This window comes from Narcine bancroftii, chromosome 13, assembly GCF_036971445.1.
Source record: "Narcine bancroftii isolate sNarBan1 chromosome 13, sNarBan1.hap1, whole genome shotgun sequence".
Classification (NCBI taxonomy): Eukaryota; Metazoa; Chordata; class Chondrichthyes; order Torpediniformes; family Narcinidae; genus Narcine; species Narcine bancroftii.
This window is the reverse complement of record NC_091481.1, coordinates 62653706-62680198: the sequence shown is the minus strand read 5'-3', so window position 1 is coordinate 62680198 and position 26493 is coordinate 62653706. Positions and strand designations below refer to the sequence as shown.

The window sequence follows — 26493 nt, the reverse complement described above, 5'->3', positions numbered from 1 at the left end:
ATAGAAGGTGATGGGGTAGTACTTTTTTTTTTCAGGAATATATGGCCCGAAATATCTGTACTGTACTGTAGTGTTCTATGTTCTAAAGAAAGGCTTCTGCTTCTCCATTTTAAATTGATGCCCTTTTATCCTGAAGTTGGGCCCTCTTGACCTAGACTCCCCTACCCTGGGTAGCAAACTTGCCTTGGTGAAACGAAACTTACTTCATCAATGGAAAATTGGTAGAGTCCTTGGCGATGTGTGAAGCAAAACAGTCAACACAAGTTCATCTGATATGCAGCTGGAGGGTGGATGGGGGGGTGGAATGGCTCCAAGGGACCTGCAGGTTCCTCTTGGTGTTGCGTGCTACGCTGCCTTGGGAATATCTCATTGTTCCAGAACTCCCGATCCCACTGTACTGCAGGACACGATGATTCAAGGAGGGAAATCTCCTCCATCTTCTTGAGACCACTTTGGAGGAGGGTGGGGGGGTGGGCAGCAAAGACACGATTTGTCCGTGGTGCCCACCTCCCGTAAGAGAGCATGGTAACAGGCTCTTTCGACCCAATTGACCTCCAACCCCATACGTTTTTATTTGAGGGGTGGAAACCCACGCCGACGTGGAGAGAATGTACAAACTCCTTACTGACAGCACTGGATTAAAAACACTGACCCTGTAACAGCTTCGCTGACATGCTGCCCGATTAAAATGTAGCAATTCAATGTTAAACAGGGTATCTAAAACCGGTTGTGTTGAACTGGCTGTCGGCGTGAGGTGTAGAACTGGCAGCGACCTGGCCACCAAGTCCAGAAATATTTGGCAAAAGATAATGTTGATGAAAGAAAGGATGCAGAGAAAATGCAAAACGTGATCCGGAGTTATGAAAGGTGATTCATGAAGACGGAGCTTCAAGGTTGATGTGAACTGAAGTAAGGCCTTGGGGTATTGTGCTCTGTTCTTAACAAAGAAACCCTTCATGTTATGTCACTAGGATCCTAAATGTTTATTTAAAATGAATTTCATTGGAATTAAACCACAAAATAAAACTGTTGCATTTGTCTGTGCCAACCGATCTCTCTGTATTTTTCTACTGCTTTATACTATGTACCATTCAAGGTTCAATTTATTGTCAAGTAATAAAACTGTCATGTTACAGGAAATTGCCTATAGTCTGCTGTAAGGCAGAGTGATTCGCCCGAAGCCCCTCTTCATTAGAGAAAGAGAGAAGCAAAAGAGAGTCGTGTCGCCCCCACCCCCCCCCCCCCCTCAGAGTCACACAGTGTCCGTGGATTCATCCCCAGTGCTCCCGTGGCACAATCAGGAACCCTTTCGACAACCCCTCGCATCCAGGTTCCAACACACCCTTCGGCCTGGTTCCCAAGAGCACCCCGCAGCCTGTGTGGGTCCACTTGCTGGCCCACTGACACCAAAGCAGGAGCAGTCCGTCATCGTGCAGGCTCCTGTCAGAAGCTGCGTTCCCCCCCACCCCACCTCAAAGATGCAGAGTCCAGGATTCAGCTGCCTGAATCAACTTGCTTGTCTTGAGAGCAAGCTGGCTGAACCTGTGTGAAAGTTGCAGTGTCCCAGGACAAAGCTGTCTGGGTTGTGACCAAGACTTCCTGTTTAACATGTGTTACTGTAATAACAAGTTTCCTAAACTTTTCCACCAGTGTCAGACTTAAATGAGCTTGTCGCGTGTGATATAAACACCCCACCCACGTTACATTACCAGTGCTCTTGGAAAGTTGGCCTTTCTTTCCATGAACAGAGTGGTATTTAAACTTAATGCATCTGTTTGCCAAAGTCAGTACCAGGATTTGGGGGATTATTTGGAAAAAGTTAATTCTGATGCAGTAAAACGCTGGGCACATTTGGGATTTAAGTGGCCCTGGATTGACAGATTTTCTGGACAATTGGATGTTATTTCTATTAGTACCAAAAAAGTTTTAATCTGCTAACATACACAATATTATTTTCCTGCCAACCAAGTTAGTGCAATTGCCCCAGGTCAGGTCATTGGAGGTATTTATTCCTTGAAACTTGAAGCGATGTACCCTTCTGACTTCAACACCGGGGTTGTGGACACTCCTGAAGTTATTTGTTAAACTTCCCATCTCCTTTTGCCTGCTCTCTCCTTCTCGAGTCAACTTTTAACCTGGCACTGATTTTCTCCCCCCATCCCGTGGGTTTTCTCCTCTGCCTCTCCTTCTCAAGTGGGGGCTGGTTTCCTCGTTTTCTTGTGCCCTGAGCCAGTCCTCCACTCCCCCCCTCCACCCCAACCACCAGAGGCTGCGGCCGCCGTCGATTGTGGGTGGCGTCACCCCCTCGTGGCCCAATGCCTGCAGTGGCAGTATTATAAAATAAACCACCTCCAGGCTCCTTTAAATGCAGTATTACGTGGGAATAACGGAACCTTTTTAACAGACCGCCTTAAGCCTGCGTGGAGCTGATGGCAGTCGGACTGGACGGTTGGACCCCTACAGATTTCCCTGCAGGTCCGCGGCAGCGCTGCCATTACAGCTGTGCTGCCATTTTTAAAAATTTTTTTTTATTTTTCACACTATAAACCACATTGATCAAGATACATACATTTTTCTTTTCAAATATATACAGTATCGTTTTCTTCCCCCCCCTTCCCATCCCACCCTCCCTACCTCCCCTCCCATTCATTTAAAGTTCAGAATCTAAGATACATTAAACCCGTCAAACAATGTTGTCACTCTATAAAAATAAACAAGAAATTCCACTGAGTCAATTCTTTTCATTTCCTTCTCCTTCTGTCATTTTAGGTGGGAGATGTCCCCGGTAGGTTTTCTCTATTGTGTTTCATGTATGGCTCCCATATTTGTTCAAATATTGTAATATTATTTCTTAAATTATATGTTATTTTTTCTAATGGAATACATTTATTCATTTCTATATACCATTGTTGTATTCTCAAGTTATCTTCTAATTTCCAGGCTGACATAATACATTTTTTTGCTATGGCTAGGGCTATCCTAACAAATCATTTTTGTGCACCATCCAAATCAAGTCCAAATTCTTTGTTTTTTATGTTACTTAGGAGGAAGATCTCTGGGTTTTTTGGTATATTGCTTTTTGTGATTTTATTTAATATCTGGTTTAGATCTTCCCAAAATTTTTTCACTTTCTCACATGTCCAAGTTGCATTGACCAAGTTCCCATTTCCTTTTTACAGCGAAAACATCTGTCAGATACTGTTGGGTCCCATTTATTTAACTTTTGAGGTGTAATGTATAGCCTGTGTATCCAGTTATATTGTATCATACGTAACCTCGTATTTATTGTATTTCTCATAGTTCCAGAGCATAACTTCTCCCATGTTTCCTTCTTTATCTTTATGTTTAAATCTTGTTCCCATTTTTGTTTAGTTTTACCATTTGTTTCCGCATTCTCCTTTTCTTGCAGTTTAATATACATATTTGTTAAAAAATTTTTGATTATCATTGTGTCTGTAATCACATATTCAAAATTACTTCCCTCTGGTAACCTCAGACTGCTTCCTAATTTGTCCTTCAAGTAGGATTTCAATTGGTAGTATGCCAACACTGTATCGTGAGTTATATTATATTTATCCTTCATTTGTTCAAAGGATAATAATTTATTTCCTGAAAAGCAATTTTCTATTCTTTTGATCCCTTTTTTCTCCCTTGTAAAAGGGATTAGCTGATTTTGCGTCAGTATTAGTTTTGGTAATTGGTAATTTGTTTTATTCTTTTCTACATGAATCTTCTTCCAAATATTGAGCAGATGATGTAATACTGGAGAATTCCTACGTTGTACCAATTTTTCATCCCATTTATATAATATATGTTCAGGTATCTTCTCCCCTATTTTATCTAGTTCTAATCTAGTCCAATCTGGCTTTTCCCTTGTTTGATAAAAATCTGCTAGGTATCTTAATTGTGCGGCTCTATAATAATTTTTAAAGTTTGGCTGTTGTAAGCTTCCTTGTTTATACCATTTTGTTAATTTATCCAGTGCTATCCTCGATTTCCCCCCTTACCATAAAAATTTCCTTATTATTTTCTTTAACTCCTTGAAGAATTTCTCCGTCAAGTGTATTGGCAATGCCTGAAATAGGTATTGTATCCTTGGGAAAATGTTCATTTTAATACAGTTTATCCTTCCTATTAGTGTTAGCGGTAAGTCATTCCAATGCTCTAAGTCGTCCTGTAATTTTTTCATTAGTGGATAATAATTGAGTTTATATAGATGGCCGAGGTTTTTATTTATTTGTATAGCTAGGTATTGTATTGCTTGCATTTTCCATCTGAATGGTGATTCTTTCTTTAATTTTGAGAAATCCGCATTATTCATTGGCATTGCTTCACTTTTATTTGCGTTAATCTTGTATCCTGACTCTTCTCCATATTCTTTCAATTTCTTATGTAATTCTTTTATTGATATTTCTGGTTCTGTTAAGTATACTATAACGTCATCTGCAAATAAACTGATTTTATATTCCTTGTATTTTATTTTTATCCCTTTTATTTTATTTTCTGTTCTTATCAATTCTGCTAGTGGTTCTATAGCTAACGTGAACAATAAAAGCGATAGTGGGCATCCCTGCTTTGTTGATCTGCTTAAGTTAAATTGCTTTGATATATATCCATTTACTGTGACTTTCGCCAATGGCCCCTTATATAATGCTTTAATCCAATTAATATATTTCTCTGGTAAACTGAATTTTTGTAGTACTTTGAATAAATAATTCCATTCTACTCTGTCAAAGGCCTTCTCTGCGTCTAAAGCCAGCGCTACTGTTGGAGCTTTATTTCCTTCTACTGCATGAATTAAGTTAATAAATTTACAAATATTGTCTGTTGTTCGTCTTTTTTTAATAAATCCACTTTGGTCTAGATTTACTAATTTTGGTACATAGTCGGCTAATCTGTTTGCTAATAGTTGAGCTATTATCTTATAATCTGTGTTAAGTAAAGATATTGGTCTATATGACGCTGGTGCGAGTGGATCTTTCCCTGTCTTTGGTATTACTGTAATTATTGCTGTTTTGCATGAATCTGGTAAGCTTTGTGTTTTATCAATCTGGTTGATTACTTCCAGGAGGGGAGGAATTAATAAATCTTTAAATGTTTTATAGAATTCTATTGGGAGTCCATCCTCTCCTGGTGTTTTATTATTCGGTAGTTTTTTTATTATCTCTTGTATTTCTTCTATTTCAAATGGTTCTGTTAATTTATTCTGTTCCTCTATTTGTAATTTTGGTAGTTCAATTTTAGTTAAAAATTCATATATTTTGTCTTCTTTCCCTTCGTTTTCAGTTTGGTATAATTGTTCGTAGAATTCTCTGAAGTTTTCATTAATCTCCGTTGGATTATATGTGATTTGTTTGTCTTTTTTCCTTGATGCCAATACCCTTCTCTTAGTTTGTTCTGTCTTAAGCTGCCACGCTAGAATTTTGTGCGTTTTTTCTCCTAGTTCATAATATTTCTGTTTTGTCTTCATTATGTTCTTCTCCACCTTATATGTTTGTAGTGTTTCATATTTTATTTTTTTATCTGCCAATTCTCTTCTTTTAGTTGTATCTTCCTTCATTGCTAATTCTTTTTCTATATTTGCTATTTCCCTTTCCAACTGCTCTGTTTCCTGATTGTAGTCCTTCTTCATCTTGGTTACATAACTTATTATTTGCCCTCTGATGAACGCTTTCATTGCGTCCCATAGTATAAACTTATCTTTCACTGATTCCGTATTTATTTCAAAGTACATTTTAATTTGTCTTTCAATGAATTCTCTAAAATCCTGCCTTTTAAGTAGCATGGAGTTTAATCTCCATCTATACATTCTTGGAGGGATGTCCTCTAACTCTATTGTCAATATCAGGGGTGAGTGGTCCGATAATATTCTAGCTTTATATTCCGTTTTCCTAACTCTGTCTTGCTTACGAGCTGATAACAGGAATAGGTCTATTCTTGAGTATGTTTTATGTCTACCCGAATAATATGAATATTCCTTTTCCTTTGGGTGTTGTTTCCTCCATATATCCAAAAGTTGCATTTCTTGCATCGATTTAATTATAAACTTGGTTACTTTGTTCTTTCTGTTAATTTTTTTCCCAGTTTTATCCATGTTTGAATCCAAATTAAGGTTGAAATCCCCTCCCATTAGTATGTTCCCTTGCGTGTCTGCTATCTTCAAAAAAATATCTTGCATTAACTTTTGATCTTCTTCGTTAGGTGAATATACATTGAGTAAATTCCAAAACTCCAAATATATCTGACATTTTATCATAACATATCTCCCTGCTGGATCTATTATTTCCTCTTCTATTTTAAATGGCACATTTTTACTGATTAATATAGCTACTCCTCTAGCTTTTGAATTATATGACGCTGCTGTTACATGTCCTACCCAATCTCTCTTTAATTTCTTGTGCTGCATTTCAGTTAAATGTGTTTTTTGCACGAATACTATATCAATTTTTTCTTTTTTCAGTAAATTTAGCAGTTTCTTCCTTTTGATTTGGTTATGTATTCCGTTAATATTTAAAGTCATATAGTTCAACATAGCCATTTCATACTTTGTTTATCTTTCCTTTCCGTTTCCTCATCATCACCTTTCCTTCTTATCCATTTCTGCTTTCTTGTTTTGAACACTTTATAAGATAACATTTCTGAAACATCAAACATTTCCCTTATTCTCCTATCTAAAATTTCTTTAACCCCACTATCCCCTCCCCTTCCTGAGTTGCCCTTTATCTCTTGTCGGGCAACCACATCTCCCCTCTCCATTTGGATTTGCGAATTCACTCGCAAGCGTCAACTGATTTCGCAGTGACCATAACTCCTCCCCACCCAGCCCTCCCGCAGAAAAGATTTTAATTTTCATATATAACAAAGGTCACTCTCTTAATTCCCTCTTTACTTCCTCTCCTCCCTTTCTTTCCCTTATTAATTCTTATCTATACTCTATATATTTTCCTTTAAATACGGATACAATCATGTACACACGTATACATATATATATATATATATATATGTGTGTGTGTGTATATATATACATACCCATATACACACATACATATAGTTTGTGGTTATTTTTGCTCTCGTTACATGTCTTCATCTCTCTGTCTGTTTTGTAGTTGTTCTGCAAATTTTCGTGCTTCCTCCGGATCCGAGAATAGTCTGTTTTGCTGCCCTGGAATAACTATTTTAAGTACCGCTGGGTACTTTAGCATAAATTTATATCCTTTTTCCAATAGGATCGCTTTTGCTGTATTAAACTCCTTTCTCTTCTTCAGGAGTTCAAAACTTATGTCTGGATAGAAAAAAAATTTTTGACCTATGTATTCCAGTGGCTTTTTGTCTTCTCTTATTTTCTTCATTGCTTTCTCCAATATATTTTCTCTTGTTGTATATCTTAGGAATTTTACTAAAATGGATCTTGGTTTTTGTTGTGGCTGTGGTTTAGGGACTAATGTTCTATGTGCCCTTTCTATTTCCATTTTTTCCTGTAATTCTGGTCTTCCTAGGACCCTGGGGACCCAATATTTTATAAATTCTCTCATATTCTTGCCTTCTTCATCTTCCTTAAGGCCCACTATCTTTATATTATTTCCTCTATTATAATTTTCCATTATATCTATCTTCTGAGCTAACAGCTCTTGTGTCTCTTTAACTTTTTTATTAGATTCTTCTGATTTCTTTTTTACGTCCTCTACTTCCATTTCTATGGCTGTTTCTCATTCTTCCACCTTGTCCACTCTTTTTCCTATATCTGACATGATCATCTCTAATCTATTCATTTTTTCTTCTGTACTTTTAATTCTTCTTTTTATTTCACTAAATTCTTGTGATTGCCATACTTTTACTGATTCCATATATTCTTTAAAAAATATATATCCATTGTCTTGCCTTTCCCTTCTTCTTCCATTTCTCTATGTTCTTCTTCTTCTTCTTCCTCTGGGTTGGTCATCTCTTGTTTCCTTGTTTTCTTTTTACTCTCTTCTTTCTTGTTCTCGTTTTCTATGTTCTCCTCTTGTTCTTGTGCTGTAGCTGTCATTCTCAGCTGTGGAGATCGACTCCTCAGCTGGTCCCCCCTCCTGTTTTTTTTGTCTTGCGCATCGTGCATGCGCGACTCCTTGCGCATGCGCGGTTGCGCACTTTTGCTTGGCTCCGCGAGCCATTTTTGTAGTCCCAAGCTCGGGACTTCGACTGACCTTAGGGAGCGGGCTTCTCTCTTCGCGGCGGGCCTCCTCGGACAGGTAAGGCCTTCACCTTCTTCTTCCGACGTCCCTTCTTCTTCTCTTCATCCCGTTGCTTTCGACTTTTCTTTCTTCGTTGCCATTTTCTTCCCACCTTTACTTTCACTTTATTTTAATTTTTATGTTTGTGGCTTTGTGTTTTCTGTGTTTTTTTTAAACTTTTCCGGAGAGGGCTGGAGTTCCCCAACTGGCCACTACTCCCTCACGTGACTCCTCCGTGCTGCTATTTTTTTAAGGAAACTCTCAGCCGCTGCACAATCCTTTAGCCAGGCAGCCTTTGTAGTATCGTGCACAGTTTAGAGTAGTCGATTTGCAGGTAAGAGGCAGAGGCTTTGAGGAGGGTGCCAAACAGGTTAACTGGAATGTTTTCTTCTTAATATTAGTTATGAGGAGAAGTTAGACATCTTTAAAAAAAAACAGCCACCGAGATAAGATGATCTGTGTGTGTGCCGCATTGAGGTAGCAGCGAGCAAGTACAAACTCAAAAGATCATACAACAGGCTTTATTCCAGTAAAAGTCTGAACACCAGTTCAGGCCTTGGTGGCTCCCCGTGTGACTGGCTCAGGAGGGGTCGGCTCAGGTCTATAATTTCAGGTCGGCTGATTGACGGCTGGCCAGGTGGAGTCAGCCCCTTAGGGGTCTATTCAGGTTGGCTTGATTGACAGCCAGCCAGGTGGAGTGAGCCCCTTAGGTGGTCTTCCTGCAGGTACAGAGATCGCCCCCTGCAGTCGGCTGGTGGTTGTATCACCGCAGTCTGCCAGAGGCCTAGATTTTAAAAAAATTCATACAATTACCAGCAGAGTAGATAAATCCCACCTTCCCCGTGGGGTGGAAATGGCAAATACTAGAGTTTTTAGGTGAGGGGAGATTTGCAAAGCAAGTTATTTAGAGAGCAAGGTGCCTGGAACAAACTTCCAAGGAAGAGGGGCTGGGGAGCAGACCTAGTAGCAAAAACGCAACGCTGGAGAAACTCAGCAGGTCAGAAAGTGTCCTTTATACAGCCATTTATCAAGGTATTAGAAAATGTAGAAAGGCCCTTGAACAAAATGGTGGGGTGGTGGTGGTAGGGTAGGGGGAGAAGCATGGTCCCACAGGCACAAGGTGAATAAGGGAGGGAGGGAACACCAGCAAACATGGAGGGGGGGAGCCTCTGGAAGGGAAGGGGGCGGGGAGCTGGAGGAGACAGCGGGATGGGGAAGGGAGGGAGAACGGGGAGTGGCAAGCAGAAACTGGAGAAGTTAATGCCGTCTGTTTGGAGAGCACCCAGATGGAAAGTTAGGTTTTGATCCTCCAGTTTACGGGTGGTCTTGGGAGGCCGTGGACAGACTCGTCAGCGTTGGGAGTGGGGCATAGAGTTAAAATGAACGGCCTCTGGGAGATCCCTGTCACTGATGCGGGCAAAGCGAAGGTGCTCACCAAATAATTGCAGTGTTTCATCCCTTGAAGGGCTCAAGCCCACAACATTGCTTATGCATCTTTATTATATAAAATGCATTGTTTGACTAATTGAGTTCCTCCAGCATTGTATTTTTACTTCAGTCACAGTCTCTGCAGTCTGTTTTACTCTTAACAGTGTTTAAGAGGCATGTAGTGGGATGATACAATCACAGCACTGGCCGCCCTCCTACCAGCTTGCAGCAAGAGGCAACCTGGGAGGCTGACCCCATCTGGCCGACTTTCAATCACCGACCTAGACACGAGCCAGTCCTCCCGGGGTCGGTCAGACACGTGGAGCCAGCAAAGGACAGCCAGGCGCGCGTGGAACCAGCAAAGATACTAAAACTGGTGTGTGCAGCTGATTAAAACCTGTTCTTCTCGTGTTTTGTGTTCACTTGCTACACTACATGTAGACAAGTGGGAGTCTATTTGTCCTAGCCCCACATCCTGGCTTAGCATGGGCCAGATTGGATTTGGGGTGGCCAGGCATTCTAGGGTCTGTCCGATAGCAGACATTGGGCAGCACGCTCCGACTGAGTAGGGTGGGTGGGGGGGAGGGGGGTAATGTGAAGGCCCATGATTGTGGGTCTCTGATCTCACTAAGGTTTGGAGCAGGAAGTTGCATATTCGCTTCTCAGCCATTTGCTGTCTTTTGGGAACGCTGGAGTTTCCACATCAAAACCACTGACTCATGCAAACACTCGATCGTTTGCATTAAACACCCTTTTTGTTTACAGTGTTGCTTTGTGTTGAGGGAAGTTGCATAAATAATGTTAGATTGTCCATAAAATCTCAGACTGATTTTACAAGGCTAACATTTGGTGACTTATCAACTGGTCAACTCTTAAAGAAATTGATTGGATGAGTCGGGAATGTTCCCCTCAAGCAACTGCTCATGGGAAGGAGGGGATGGCTGGATTGAACCAGAGGAGTGAACTCTGACCTTGGCCATGTCTGTGTTCTCCACAAGCGAGTTTTGGGTATACAGTAAAACCCCTGGAACTGGCACCTATGGGGATTGGTAAATATCGGATAAGTATATTTTCCAGTTGCTTGAGTCTTGCTCTTACAATGCCTAACTAATATATCTGCATTAAGAATAAATAGTTTAAAAGACAAAAATATTAGACTGTACTTACACTGAACAAACTTCATTTGCACAAATATATAAACCTTAAAGCATTTAACTTTATTTTCAGTCACATTGCTTGAAAACATTTAACTGTCGCTGCATCTGCAGGTTCCTCCCCCTCCATGGAACTGCCTGAAAGATGAACAATAATAATATAGATAATTAACCCCCCTCCCCTAAGTTTACAGATAAAACGTCTGACCAGGGTGACTTTTACTAAGCAGGAGAGACTTCAAGAGTCTCGCGCTGCCCCCCCCCACCCCCAAACGTTGAGCGCCATCAACCAGCTCTTCATCCTGGGCAACGCCATTTTATTCAAACACAACTTTATTCAAACAGCTACGAAGCACGAACGAGGCCCTCCGCTGGCTGAATATTTGGACTCATCTTCACTAAAGGTTTATGTGTTACTTCAAAAAACATTTACTTTTACAATCTTAAATGTGTTGTATTTTTTTTTAACCTATTATTTTATTCTTGTTTATTTTAATTTTTAAAAATTTGTTTATGTGCACAAAGACAGGAAGTTTCAAAAACCTGAGGGATCTATGCTGCCTTTTGATGGGCATGGTGCTTTCAAAACTGAGGCGCAGTTAGCGCAACGCCTTTACAGCGCCAGGATTGGGACCAGACTGGGGTTTCGGATCTTGCGCTGTCTGTAAGGAGTTTGTACATTCTCCCCGTGTTTGTGTGGGTTTCCCCAGGGCTCCGGTTTCCCTCCCACCATTCAAAGCATACCAAGGGTGTAGGTTAATGGGGTGTGAATTGGGCAGCACCAAATCGTGGGCCGAAATAGCCTGTTGCCGTGTCGTATATCTAAATCAAATTTTAAAATGGCAGACTGGTCCTGGGGTTTTACAACCTTCTCCTGTTCCCAGATTCCTCCGTTTAGCTTCATGAATCCTGCCCTTTTATCCTCGAGCTGTCCCCTTTGGAGCTCTTGGTGAACTTTTGCTGGCTTTGATGGGAAAGGGGGAAAAGTTGGAAGATGAGGGGGATCTCCTTCACACAGGGAATGTGGAGCTAGCTGCCATCTGAAGTGGCGAATGCTGGCTCAATTTTGGCATTTAAAGAAGAATTTGGACGGATAAGTAGATGGGAAGGATATGGTCCAAGTGCAGGTCAGAGGGACTGGGCAGAAAAATAGTTCATCTCAGACTAGAAGGGCCGAAGGACCTGTTTCTGAGTGTAGTTCGAGATGATTTGTACAAGCCCACAGCACAATTCAGGCCCTTCGTCCCACAAAGTTCTACCGAATATGTCCCTACCTTATAAATTACCCTTAGCCCTCTATTTTACCAAGTCCCATGTACCAATCCAAATGTCTCTTAAGACTCTATCGTATCTGTTCCACCGGCACCACATTCCATGCGCCCACAACGCTCTGCATTTTAAAAAAAATAAAACGTACCCCTTACATCTTCTCTGTACCTATTCCCCAGCACCTTAAACCCATGTCCTTCGGCCCTGGGGAAAATGCCTCTGACTATCCACACGATCAGTGCCTCTCAGCATCATAAACAGCTCTATCAGGTCAACATCATCCTCCGTCGCTCCCAGGAGAGAAAGCCGAGTTCACTCATCCTGTTTTCATAAGGCCGGGCTCCCTAAACCAGGCAGCATCCTTGTAAATTTCCTCTTCTCCCTTTCTGTGGCCTCCACATTCTTCCAAGGTGCACCTCTCCAAATGAGGCCCTGTTCTGATCCCTCGATGTGGGTGAGAACATTTGAAATGGCGTGGGTTTGCCTCGTTCTCTCTCTCTCTCTCTCTCTCTCTCTCTCTCCCTCTCTCGTGCCGAGGTCCTACCGGACCGTCGTCAGTTGGGCTTTAACATTGGAATGCTTAAACAAAACCTTAAAGAGCGAGGCAGGCCCTTGAGGAGAGGCAACTTAACTCCACCAATTGTCTGTCATGCGGTCTTGACCACTTCGTTGTGTTAAACATTTGCAGCTCGGAATTTTATTTACCCCCTCCAATAAAAAAAGCAAGGTTAAAAAGCAGTTGGCCACAGGACAGAAAGATTATGGGGGTGGTCTATTCTCAACCTTTGTTTAACACCACAGACCACATTGAGTAATCCTAGGTAAACCCACGGAGAGGGATGAGGGGAAATCCTTGCAAACACAAGCCCCTTCCTGGACCACCTTTTTGATTTCTGTTTCGTTAAGAATGTGGAACAAGCAGAGTATAGACCCTTCAGCCTGCGATGTTGTGCTGTCCTATGTAAGCCCACTCTACAACCATCAAACTTTTTCCTACCTCGTACCCCAACCCTCTATTTTTCTTACACCCATGTGCCTCTCTAAGTGTCTTTTGAATGTTCCTATTGGACCAGCCTCCTCCACCACCTCCAACAATGCATTCCAGGCACCCACCTCTCTGTCGAGTATCCCCTTATCCGAAAGGCATGGGACCAAAAGTGTTTGAGCTTTTGGAATAATGTGTTTCGGGTAACTAAGCTGCACAGTAGCATCAGCAGAATCCCTGTATCAGCTGGTAAACACAAAAAACACCAGGCTTTCACTCTCCACTTATGAAGCTGTTATCATCAATGCAATAATGTGGCTCATCATGACAGAGGTTCCCAATCTTTTTCTTTCCACTCACATCCCACTTTAAGTAATCCCTAGGTCATCGGTGCTCTGTGATTAGTAAGGGATTGCTTAAGGTGGAATATGGGTGGGAAGGGAAGGTTGAAAACTACTGCTCTAGACCCAAATGTTCCTGAAATATTTTGCTTGAGATAAATTGTCACTGGCCCATTTCCTTTGGAGTTCTGAAACCATGCACATGATGAGTCAGTGAGGGACGATCAAAATAGTGGTTTTCAAACTTTTTCTTTCCACCCACATCCCACCTTACTAATTACAGACCAGAGGGAATAGTTAAAGTGGTATTGTGAGTAGAAAGAAAAAAGGCTGAGGACCACTGAGTTACACTCAGTGTAACATTTTAGGTGGAGATGAATTTCAGATTTCACATTAAAATGATGTTTTGTACTTACCAAAAAAAAAGTGATCTCTGCTTACAAAAGAAGATAAATGAAGCACCACATACTAGAAATTCTGCCGGACGGCTTTTTAAAATGTTTCCTCTGGGGTCATCACCGTGAGTAATGCACGTAGGCCTGGCGGTGACGGTGGCTGGTAACAATCAGAGCCCCATGTGGGCAAGTGAGGCCAAGGGTGGAATTTTCCTCTTGTGGTGTCGTGATGGCGCTCAACAAGTTTTGGATTTTGGGGCATTTCAGAAGAGGGGTGCTCGACCTGTATCATCTTTAAAAAAAAAACACTACTTCTGACCTTTCCCCTAAACGTTCCTCCACTCACCCTAATCGGACGTCACAGGACAAAGTTGCTGGCTGTCTACCCTACCAGAATCAGACATTTTGGCAGAAAAAAAATGACTTTTGTAGCGCCTCAGACATTTTGGCATCCGCGGTTCGGCGCCGGCTCCCACATTTGACGTTGGATGTGGCATGTGATTTATTATAACTTTCATTAAACATAATAAACATTCAGTGTTTTTTTTTTAATTTTTTATTTTTCACACCATAAATCACATTAGCCATGATACACACTTTTTCTTTTTCACACATATACAGTGACTTTTTCTCTCCCCCCCCTCCCTCCTCCCAAGCCACCCCCCCACCACCCCCCCCCCATCCATTTTAGGTATACAATTTAGGTTACATTAAACCAGTCAGACAATGTTGTCATTCAACAAAAATACACCAGAAATTCTACTGAGTCCATTCTTTTCTTTCCTTCTCCTTCCATCAACTTAGGTAATGATTGTCCCCGGTAGTTGATTAAAATTGTTTCTTGGCACTAGCAGTTAGGCCGCAACAAATTATAATACATGGTGAAGTCAGGAGTGGCGCTTCGGGCCGTGGTACGGGACCCTGCTCTCGGGACAGCAGCTGTTGCTCTATCACGCCAAGCTGGCTGACACGGCACTATTTATTTAGACTGCATATGTATTTTTTGGGATGTGTGTAATATGATTTTGCACCGAGGACTTGAAAGAACATGGTTTCATTGGTTCATACTGTGCAATTGGATGATCAATAAACTAGGCCTTGATCTAGCAGTCACGGTGGGGAGTTGAGGTCTGAGCTACGCTCTGCTCTGCCCCTCTGCTGTTTGCAAGTGGTAAAGTGCATTCATCCACGGAGAAATCAATGCCTTTAGAAGTGCAGTCGCAGCTGCCGGGGAGGGGCAAGATGGCTGCCTATGCTTGTTATGGTCATAGTTTGACAACTAATCATTTTTCATTCACAGCGCCGTTGGTAAAACCTGCCTCTTGATCAGCTACACAACAAATGCCTTTCCTGGAGAGTACATCCCGACTGTGTGAGTATCTTTGTGAGTCGATGTGTGTCTGTTTTCCTGCTGCTGTAAATGATTGCCCACGTGAAATGGCATCATGGGAGAAAAAAATGGATGCTTTTGAGTCTGATGAAGGATTCCAACCTGAAGCATCTGCCCCCTCCACAAACGCTGCATCACCCGCTGAGTTCTCCAGCAGTGTATTTTTGGTCTAGGTTCCTGCAGTCTCCTATTGCCACAAGTTTTTGTGCTGTCCACAATCACGCTTTATTCACTTCCCCCTCTCTTTGCTAAATGATCGGGCAGCTTTGCCATGTTTCCCTTTGCTGCCGGTTTGCACGCGGGTCGCTCCACTGACGTTTGAGAGCTGCCTTTGCAGTCGAGCTAAAAAGCTGCCACTTTTGCGATGTCGATTATCATTCCACGCGCCGTGGATAGGACATCCCGTGAAAATTCACACTTAATATCGGGTCATCATCTTCCTTGCTAGCTCTGACGCAATCTCATGCATATGCCCCGTTAGTTATTTGCGAAGTCTCAGCACTCCTCCGCAGGGTCTGTCCGCTCAGTCTGACAGTGGCTTATCTTAAAATATAAAATGTAAACCTTTAAATGATAATTTGTTATTAAAATATTGTGATTTGCTTTTTATCAGCATCCATTGGTCAGCAGTAAGTGCCAGATTTAAGGGGTCATCCTACATAGAGTCGTCCTATGCAACATAGGAAATGCTCAGCATGTCAGGAGGCATTTGTGCATCAATTTGACTGTTTCCCTCCCTGTGGATGCTGTCTAACCTGCTGAGATTTTCCTCAGCATCTTCTGTTTTTATCTCTGATTTTCAGCATCTGCTGTTTTATTTTGGCTTTTGGGCGTGATAACCCTGAGATTGCCGTGTCGGTGCATTTCTCTCTGCCAGTGGCTGCAATCTGCTGACTGGTTTTTGACCGGAACAGCGGACAAGTCAAGGTTCTTGCCTCTGAGCTTCCGCTTCCAGCAGGGATGGCCTCTGGTCGGGGAGATGGTGGGGGGGGGGCAGTGGGGGGAAACAGTGGAGGTCTACCGCTGTCTGGAAAGCTACTGGAACAGACCTAAAGGGGACTAATTCAGATCGGGGCGACGTGCAGCTCCCGGTGTGATGGGTGCTCCCCGTGACCCGTTCAGCAAGCGGCTGGGAGAATGGATTTGCCAGGAAGCTTCCCTATTCACATCGTCGACACTTCTCTGCTTCTTCTTCCAGGTTCGATAACTATTCTGCCAATGTTATGGTGGACGGCAAGCCTGTGAACCTGGGGCTCTGGGATACGGCAGGACAGGAGGACTACGACAGACTCCGGCCCCTCTCCTACCCACAAACGGTACGTACGTCCCCTACGCATGAGGGAGCAGCAGAATGGAGATTTGATGCCACCCCACCCCCCTGCATTACCAAGGGGCTCTTTCTGGTTAGATATGTTCCCCCCCACCCCCCCAGCATGTATGGCCTCCATGGTATGGTTGTATCGCCATTTGGCTCCAAATCCGAACGTTTCCACTCCGAAGCATGACGGGTCATTGGGACTCAGCTTGGGGCTCTGAGTATGAAACAATCCATGCAGGAAATTAACGTGTTGAGTTGCATCTGTGGGAGTGAAAGCGTCGACCACGATTCTGGTCGGAACCCTTCATCAAAGTTCAACCTGAAACATTGACAATTCTTCCCCACCCCACCCCCCCCCCCCACACTGGTGTTGCTCAGCTCACTGAGATCTTCCACCGGATCGCCTTTTTGCTCCAGCCTCCAGCGTCGAGATAAAGATCCACGGTTCTGACAATTGTTATGTACACAAAAAATACACAAGAGCTTTGTTTGTCCTATAAAGACACACAGAAGGTGCGACAAATGCGGCTCCTCTCGCAAGACCAGAGGAAGAGATGCAAAGGAAAGTCCTCTCGACGACATTGAGTGTCTGTGGATCCCGCCACCTCCTGCCAGGGGTGCGGGACTAATTTTTTTAGGGACTGGAGCTCAGCAAATACGGCAAAGAGGAGGTGCGTGGAGCGGCCGTACAAGGTGCAGCTGCGCAAGAGTCTCTTTGTGCATCTAACTTGTAATATTGTTTAACTTGGTGACTAGTTGCGCAGTGTGGAACTTCGCCAAGGTGCATTGGTCTGCAATTTCAAAGTTCAAACTGGGCACGTACACTCGATCAGGCACGTATTGGTGTGGGAATAGAATAAAGAAGGCCGATCCTTGTCCTCATGACCACAGAACTGGTCACCAGCTGCTTTCAGGGCAGGAAATTTGCCATCTTTACCCATTCCCATGTGATTACAGCCCTCTCAATGACCTTAGCTCCAGCAGCTGCCCTCCTCAGTTGGAGGAGCAACAGTAAATACTGTCTGTGATCCAGGACGTGAAGGAATAGCCATCCAGTGGTTGACAGGCAGCCTAGCGTGTAGCCACTACCTCAGTGTGTCCCTAGGTTCAAGCCTGGACTCTGGAGCTCTCAGCACCTTCTCCCTGCGGCATTCGGGGATCACCCCAACCCCGGAGCTCCCAATTCCCACATCCCTATGATATGGGTTTGTGGGTTAATCAACCACTGGGTGTGCCAGTGAGGCATCGAATTGTGGGGAGGGGTTGGGGAGTCAATGGTGGAGAGTAAAATGAGACCAGTGTAAATAGGACCTATAGCGGTCATCAGGAACTAAGTGCTCACCCTGTTCTGGTCTTCCCCATACGCTATCCAACCTTGTCATGATCGTCAAAAGCACAATGAGTGGCTCCTTCCTTTCCTGGAGAGATGATTTTTGTACTCTGACCTTGGGCTGTGTGTCGAGGGGGTCACTGCTACTACCCGCTGTGGTTTCCCAGCGACTGGGGAGAAAGGTGGAGAAGAGCATCCCCTGGTGCTACTCCCGGGAAGATGAGGCTTACCGGTGAGGGGAATTTTTCACTGGAGATGGGGGGATCAGGAGTGAGGGGATGTCTATTCGATGATCTCTACCTAGGCTTTGCTGAATGTAAGAGCCGCATACGATGAACTTCAGACCTTTGAGAGTCACAATCACATGATTGCAAGCCACGGCCACTACCATTGTGAGCACCGGCTTGAACGACTCCTGTCTCCGCGAGCTGCACATTATCTGTCAAAGAGCCGCAAGTGGCTTGCATGCTGCTGTTTGGCTACCCCTGACCTAACTCTGATGTGCTCCTTTTTTCAAAACAAACTTTATTCAAACTATAACATTACAAACACAAAACACACACAGAGTGGCAACTAAAGCCAAAAACCACCATAGCATGTGGCAACTACACCGTGAGAAGCAGTAATTATGACCACCTGTCTATTATACATCAAATTGAAACATGATTGCTGTCGTCAACCACACGCCATCCCCTGGAGGGCCCCACCATTCGCTGAACTCAGCCACTGTCTCCTCTGACACCACGTGTTCCCACTCCAACACCGCACGGGCCTGGATTTAAGATGGGCAGTCAGTCAGATCTTCCCATACCCTCGACCGCCTGCCGTCTCGGCCCCATGAAAGGCCATTTTTGCCAACCCCATGAGAGATCCACTGCACGTCCGGCCCCCTTCCGTACTGGGCGGCCGTAGATCAGGAGCACCCTCCCCCAGCGTGCCCTGATTTACAGGTTGAGCCTCCATGTTGACCCATCAAGGTGACCAATCGCTTTCCTTTCCTCTCCAGGATGTCTTCTTGATCTGCTTCTCCTTGGTCAGCCCGGCATCATTTGAAAACGTTCGCGCCAAGGTAAGAGTTGCCACACCCCTGACGTTCATCTGCCTTGCTCACTCCCAGAACCATGTCCCACCATGTTTTCGGTTGTTGAGGCCTCACTGCTTACTCCTGGTTGCAATGGCTTGCTCAAGTTGCTTGGAATGAGTTTGTGGGTAGGCTTCAACTGACAGCCTTTGCCGGTCTGGAGACTGGCTTCTGGTCATACTGGGGGGCCGTGGTGTGGACATACAGCACAGTTGCAGGCACAGTTTACACACGTTCTGCCACCAGTGCACAGAGGAAATTAATGTGTGCACAAAAGGTTAGTTACCTAAAATAAACCGTGCTATGTGTGAAGATTTTCACATTAGTCAACTAGCTTTGTAATTGAATGAGTTTTGATTTAACCATTTCCAGCAACTTTAATAATAATCTGTGAATTGATGGGTGTTATTGCGATTAATTTATGTCGACATTCACATAAAAATAAGAAATACTCATTAATATTTTATTTAATGGAACAACAAACTGAAGTTCAAAGTATAGAATAAAATCTTAACTAAATATGTTACTTTGTAGAATGCAATCAAACATGCCAACACCATTTTATTCACCATGAAAGATCGGCTGGGCCAAAATGATCTTGAAACAATTTCAAGTTTAGATTTGCACAAGCATTCAGTCCACACAGACTTTTGTCACAGGAAAAAAATTTGCACAACTTAAGATTTTTTCAGCCCACTGACCACTAAACATTTAGAGGGAACACTGTAAACAAGCCCTTCCAGCCCAAGTACCTGTGCTGTCCAATTAACCGGAACTCCTGGAGGAAACCCACTCAGACACACGGAGCATGTTCAAACTCCTATCAGGCAGTGTCAGATTTGAACCCCAGTCGCTTGGCACTGTGACCCCGTTGCCCTTGGTGCTCGACGACTGGCATCATGGATACCGAGGCAGAATGGCTCAGTGATGTTGAGAATGTGGGAAGAATAAAACAAACTTAATATAGAACAATACAGGAGCAGGCCCTTCAACCCATGTACCCGTATCTGTACTGTACATGATGCCTGTTAAACTAAAGCTCTGCAGCTTGCACACGATGCGTATCCTTCTAAACACTTCGTCCCCCCCCCCCCATGTCCAGAAGCCTCTCAAGCACAGCTAAAGTATTTTTTTTCCACCTATACCCCTGGCCGTCTGTTCCAGGCACTCACCTCTCTCTCTCTGTATGTTTTTTTTATATAATTAAGTTTTAATTATTTAAATTAAATTAAATTTTTAAAAATAAATTACATTTAGACATACAACATGGTACCAGGCCATTTCGACCCCTGAGCCCGTGCTGCCAATTACCTGCAATTAATCTACAACCCGCCCCACCCCAGTACATTCCAAACTGTGGGAGGAAACTGGAGAGCCTGGGGGAAACCCTTGGAGACACAGGGAGAATGTATAAACTCCTTACAGACAGATTTCCGACTTGTAGTCAGAGTACATACATGACATCACATACAACCCCGAGATTCCTTTTTCCTGCAGGCGCGGCAGAATTACCAGTGCAAAAAACAAACTGCACACAACCTACACACCTAAAAACAAATAAAGAACTGTAAACAGATACCAAATGTAAACAAACTAACTGTGCAATGCAAAGAGAACAAAAAGAAAATCAATTAAGTGCAAGAGTCCTTAAACGAGTCCCTGATCAAGTTTGTCATTGAGGGGTCTGATGGCGGAGGGAGAGCGGCTGTTCCTGAACCTGGTGGGTGCGAGTCTTGCGGCACCGGCACCTCTTTCCCGATGGCAGCAGCGAGAGCAGAGCGCGTGGTCATGGGTCTTTGATGATGGCTGCTGCCCTGGATTTGAATCCTTGTCGCCGGTGCTGTAGCAGCGTGGCACTAACCACAACGCGAACTGTGCCATCCCTTGTTTGCTCCCGACGTATCTCTGCTAAACTCCCAATCACACGTCCTCTTATATGTGATTTTTTTTTTACCCGAGGAAAACCCTTTGATTTTATCAGGTCAGATCTCCCCTCTCATCTCCAGAGAAAACAATCCAGAGTTTGTCCAACCTCTCTCTCCCTGTAGGAAGCTTATACCCTCTACCCTTTCCAAAGCCTCCATGTTCTTCCTGTAATAGGGTGAATGTAGCACTCCAAATATATCTTTGTAGCAGCACTGATTTACCACAGATGAAGAGTACACTCACTCGTTTCTTTCAGCCACCATGAAGTCAACTTTCTCTTATTATTCACTTAGCACAACATTGCACACTTCAACTCCCCAAACACCGCCCAGCTCATCCCTTCTGACCTTCTCATTGCCACACGGGCGATCTTGACACTCTCCTCCTCCTGACAAAGGAAAGTATGTGACCATGACAGCCTAATCAAAATTTGTACACCTCTTTGAGATCACCCCTTAATCGCTTCGGCCTGCGAGTCCTGAAATGCCAAGAGTTAGGCCAGGCACCAGAGAACTGAGGATTGGTTCTTCCCCCCCCTCCCCCCCCCCCCCCCCCCCAACCACCCACCCGTGAGCTAGTGCTCGGCCCACTCTTGTTCACGCGACTGACCCACGACTGCATCATCGGATCCTGGTCCGATGGGGTCATCAAGTTTGCAGATGTCACAGAAGTTGTTGGCCTCCTCAGCGACGATGAGTCGCACTGCAGAGAGGAGGGGGGAAATCTCGTGATATGGTGCGAGAGGAACAGCCTGAGTCTCAACGCCTTTGGGGTTCACTTATCCAGTGACCTATCGTGGACACACAATGTCTCTTCACTTGTCAGGAGAAGACTGAAGCGGGCAAGGCTACCGGCCACCATTATGGCAACCTTCTACAGAGGCTCTATCGAGAATGAACGGTCCGACTGCATCAAAGCGCAGTACGGTTGCTGCAGAGAAATGAAGCAGGACTATAAGAGTGGCGAAGAGGATCAGTGGAGTCTCCCTGCCACCCATCAACATGATCTACCGAGATCATTGTCTGAAGACGGTGCGGAAAAACATTGAGTACCCCCTTGCACACGGCATCTTTCAGCTGCTCCTGTTGGGAAAGGGATACAGGAGTATCCGAGCCAGCACCACCAGGTTGAGGGACAGGCTCCTCCCGTGGGCAATGAGAACGCTGAACGACCAAAGGAACTGCTCATACTGACCATCCAAGACTCTCGTGTTCATGAAGCAATATTTATTTACTTGCACCAATGAATACTTGTCCTGTATGTGTGTTGTGTGTCTACGTGCTTTGCACCGAGGACAGGAGAACGCTGTTTTATCGGGTTGTACTTGTGCGATCAGATAGCAATAAACTGGACTTGATTCTCTCTCCACAGTGGTACCCGGAGGTGAGGCATCACTGTCCCAGCACTCCAATCATCCTGGTGGGCACCAAGCTGGACCTGAGGGATGATAAGGACACCATTGAGAAGTTGAAGGAAAAGAAGCTGGCGCCTATCACCTATCCTCAAGGGCTTGCTATGACAAAGGAGATCGGTATGAGCTCTCCCGTCTCTGCGGCGCCACTGCACCACCACACAAAGTTTGGCTCAAGCCAGATGGGCCCAGGGCCTGCTTCTGTGATGCAGTGTCCATTGGTTATAAAGGGCGCAGTGTGTTGGAATGTTCATAAAGGGGTCCAATGGAACAGCTTGTATAAACTGATGGGTTGCGGGGATAATTGACCACTGATTTGCCCCAGTGTGTGTGTGAGTGATAGAACCCCATGGGTGTGTAGACGGGGATGTGAGGAGAAATTTTAAAAGTGGGATTAATGTGAAAATGTGGGGAGGAAGGGGGTGTCTGATGGTCGAAGTGGACTTGATTTAAACTTTCAATTTGGAGAAGCAGTGTGGTTACAGGTCCTTCCAGCCCACACTGCCCAAATACACCCATGTGACCAATGAATCTACTAACCCTGTTCGCCTTTGGAACATGGGAGGAAACTGGAACACCCGGAGGAAACCCAAGTGAACATGGGGAGAATGTAGAAACTCTTTACATTGGTGGATTCAACCCTGGGTACTGTAGATGGCACCATATGGGCTGTCGGGCCTATTCCTGAGCTATTTCTCTTTCTGAACCTTCCTCAAATTCTAATTACGTGGCACGGTTATAATATAACAGGACAGTTACAACATCTTAGTTTGGATCTGATCAAATGCTGGGGAGTCCATGTAACTCTCTTCGGTATGGGTAACATTGGCCCATTCAAATCATGCTTTCAATTGGAACCAGTGCACCTTCCTCCTGTCTCACTTGCGCCCACACCTCTTCCCTCACCGCCATCCTGGCCCAGGTCCTTCCAAGAAAGGCCACACTTCATTGGTGAATTTGTGGGGTCACCTCCTGCATCCAGTGCTCCACCTCGGAGAGGCCAGGAGATCGCTTCACTGAGCACCTTCCCTCTGTCCGCGTCAATGCCGGTGACCTCACAGTGGCCAACCGTTTCAATTCTGCGTCCCACTTATCCGCTGACCAAGGCCACGTGCACTGTCAAACCAAGACTGCCTGTAAATTGGAGGGACAGCATTTAATTTTCAGTCTGGGCACTCCCCAACTGGATGGCATTAAAGTCGACTACTCCAGTTTCTGCTGGCCCACATTGTTCTCCCTCACTTTCCCATCCCTCTGTCCTCTTTTCTCCAGCTCCCCACTCCCTTCCCTCTCCTTTCACTGAGCTACCCCCCTCCCATTTGCTGGTGTGGCCTCCCTCCCTTATCTGCCCATAGCCTCTCCCCTGTAGGACTGTCCTCCTCCCCCTGCTCCTCTCTTCCCTCCCCCCCCCACCATTTTATTCAGATGCCTGTCTACATTTTACTTGATAAGGGACTCGATCTTTATCTTTGCTTTATCTTTGCGCTTTGATGCAGTCGGACCGGTCGTTCTCGATAGAACCACTGTTTGACCTGCTGAGTTTCTCCAGCTTCACACTTCATCTGCAGACTGGTGTTTTGCTCTGCCATCATTATCTGGAGTTGCACTGAGAGGCTGAACTGTGAGGGCCCCCCCCCACCTTTCTCCTCCTCTCCCTGTCCCATCGCAGCAGCCGTCAGTGGGTGCTGATTGGGTGGAATTGCTCAGGCGGGGTACTGGAGCTGTCATTTCCCGAGTTGGCTGGGAAGGTGATGGGGGGGAGGGGTCTGAGGACTGGCTGGAGGTGATTGACGCCACCAGCTGCAGAGTTTGGTAACTTGCTTTGTGACGCAATGTTGGAGTGTTTGAGGAAGTTTGGCCCTGCCCTGTACTGGTTTTGGATTTAACCACACACCACTTCCTTTGCCGTTGCTCTGCACCCCAAACTCTGAGCTACTGTTGCTCCTACGCGCTCTGTTCACCAACTGAGACGTCTCTCCCCTACCCCTCTAATGTACTCAGCAACTGACCCTCTTGGGCAGAATTCCAAGTAACTTTTAACATCTAATGAGTACAAGCCTCGCCTGGTGAGACCTCACTTGCAGGATTGTAAGCAGTTTTGGGCTCCTCCTTTGAGAAAGGACGTGCTGACGTTGGGGAGGGTTCAGAAGAGGTTCACGAGGATGATTACGGGAATTAAAAGGTCATCATATGAGGAGCGTTTGACAGCTCTTGGCCTGTATGCCTTGGAATATAGGAGAATAAGAAAGGACCTCATTGAAACACTTCAAATGTTGAAAGGTGTGGAAAGAGTAGGTCTAGAAAGGTTGCTTCCCATGCTGGGAGAGTAAAGAGGCCACAACTTCAGGATTGAAGGGCGTCCGCTTAGAGCAGAGATGCGGAGGAATTTCTTCAGTCAGAGGGTGGTAAATCTGTGGAATTTGTAACCACATTAGGGTGTATTTAAGGCAGAGATTGATAGTTTCTTGATCAAAGGTTATGGGGAGAAGGCCAGGCCGTGGGGCTGAGTGGGGAAAATGGATCAGCTCATGATTAAATGGTAGGGAAGACTTGATGGGCTGAATAGCCTCTTTCTGCTACTAGTCAAGATACACTCTGTATCCTCCCTCACAGCCACACTGCCACCAGCTTTATATTGTTGCCAAACTGGATACAGTATATTAAACTAGCAGGGAGAGGAGTCTAGATCCACAAAAAGCATTGTGGATATGATAAGAGGAAAGGTGAGAATTGATTTTGGCTCTGTGAAAGGAGACAGAGGGGAAAAAGGAGAGGTGGGGGGGAGGTTTAACGGAAACTGGAGAAATCGATGTTAATGCCATCCGGTTGGAGGGCGCCCAGTCAGAAGAAGAGGTGCTGTTCTTCCAGTTTGCGGGTGGTCTCAGTCTGGCAGTACAGGCAGACAGGCCAGCAAGGGAATGGAGCGGGGAATTGAAATGGGTGGCCACTGGGAGATCCGCGCTATTGCGGCGGACAGAGCCAAGGTGCTCAACAAAACGATCTCAATGCCTAGTGCCTTTTTTCTATCAGTGAGTCCAACCTGCATCAGTGTGCTATTCCTGAATCCGGATAATCAACTCTGGCCATAGTTTCCCAGGGGAGCACTCCTTGAACCAAAAGGTGAGAAGTCTGAGACCTGAGGGACAATGTTTGTCACTCTGAGGCTGGTTCATACCTGGAACAAGCTGCCAGAGAAATCTGTAGAAGCAGGTACAACTCTGACATACAAAAGACATTGGGACAGATATATGGATAGAAAGGGCTTAGGATGCGGACCAAATGCAGGCAAATGGGATTGGGCCACAATGGTCTGCAGGGACGAACGGGGTCTAATGGCCTGTTCTGTGCTGCATAACCATTGAATGGTGGCGATAGGCTGGAGGGACCTATCTGTACTCCCAATTCAGATTGTCTGCAATGTGCATCGACCATTTGCCTCGTCACAACACCTGAGCCCTGCCACGTGGGAGGGGGAAGTCCTGTCTATAATTAGACACAGTGAATGAGCCACTTCTCCTTCTTCTCTTCCCCAACCTGTACCTTATTTTAATGGGTTATTTATTTTCAGATGAATACTGTGACTGGGTGTGGGAGACTGGGTGTGTAAGATGACCCCCATAATTTCCACTTAAACCGTAGGCTTTGAGCTATACTCCAAGTCTGGCACTTACAGCTGAAACCTTTACCAACTACACTGACCAGTGGAATGATGCTGTTAAGGAACACAGTCTTGGTTATTTAAAATGTAGCCAGTTCATTTCCAGCAATGGTAAAAGACTGCCAATTACCCACTTTACTATGCATCAAATGTTCCCAGTTGGTGTAATGTAATGACGTCACTTAGCATCAATTCTTTTACAGGAACAAAAATGGCGACTGTTAACTTGGTTAGCTGTGCTGTTATTTTAAACTAGGCAGGATTATAATAAATGGTGATTGTTTTAGTATAACATTATTATTAATCCAGCTTCCCAAACATAAATTTCAGTAGAAAAATATTTAGTGGTAGGACTGTAGGAGTTATGTGAGTGTTTTATGCTGATCTCTATCGCCACAGGGGCCACTAAACCACGGGATATTAAGGTTCGGATTTTATACTTGGTACACAAGATGACCCCTGATTTCAGGGTGACATTTTTAAGGTTCAACGTCTGACATGAGCGGTATATATACAGTTTTGAAAAAGAGACATACCCCTTCCCCCACATTTTCGCATTGACTTAGGAAATGCAGGGAATGTGTAAAATTGAATCTG

General features: G+C 44.6%; 1 protein-coding gene across 3 annotated transcripts in view; it reads left to right on the top strand.

Annotated features, from left to right (window-relative positions):
- The window catches only part of LOC138748535 (ras-related C3 botulinum toxin substrate 1-like), a 64438-nt gene that overhangs the window by 27179 nt on the left and 10766 nt on the right, over nt 1-26493 (top strand). For 2 of the 3 annotated variants that reach the window (XM_069908906.1, XM_069908905.1), the window contains exons 2-6: nt 11318-11456; nt 15083-15154; nt 16371-16488; nt 18827-18889; nt 22199-22358. In XM_069908906.1, coding sequence (XP_069765007.1) covers nt 11318-11456; nt 15083-15154; nt 16371-16488; nt 18827-18889; nt 22199-22358 — 552 coding nt within the window. The remainder of the gene's footprint in view (nt 1-11317; nt 11457-15082; nt 15155-16370; nt 16489-18826; nt 18890-22198; nt 22359-26493) is intronic. The other variant, XM_069908908.1, reaches the window with a different exon arrangement.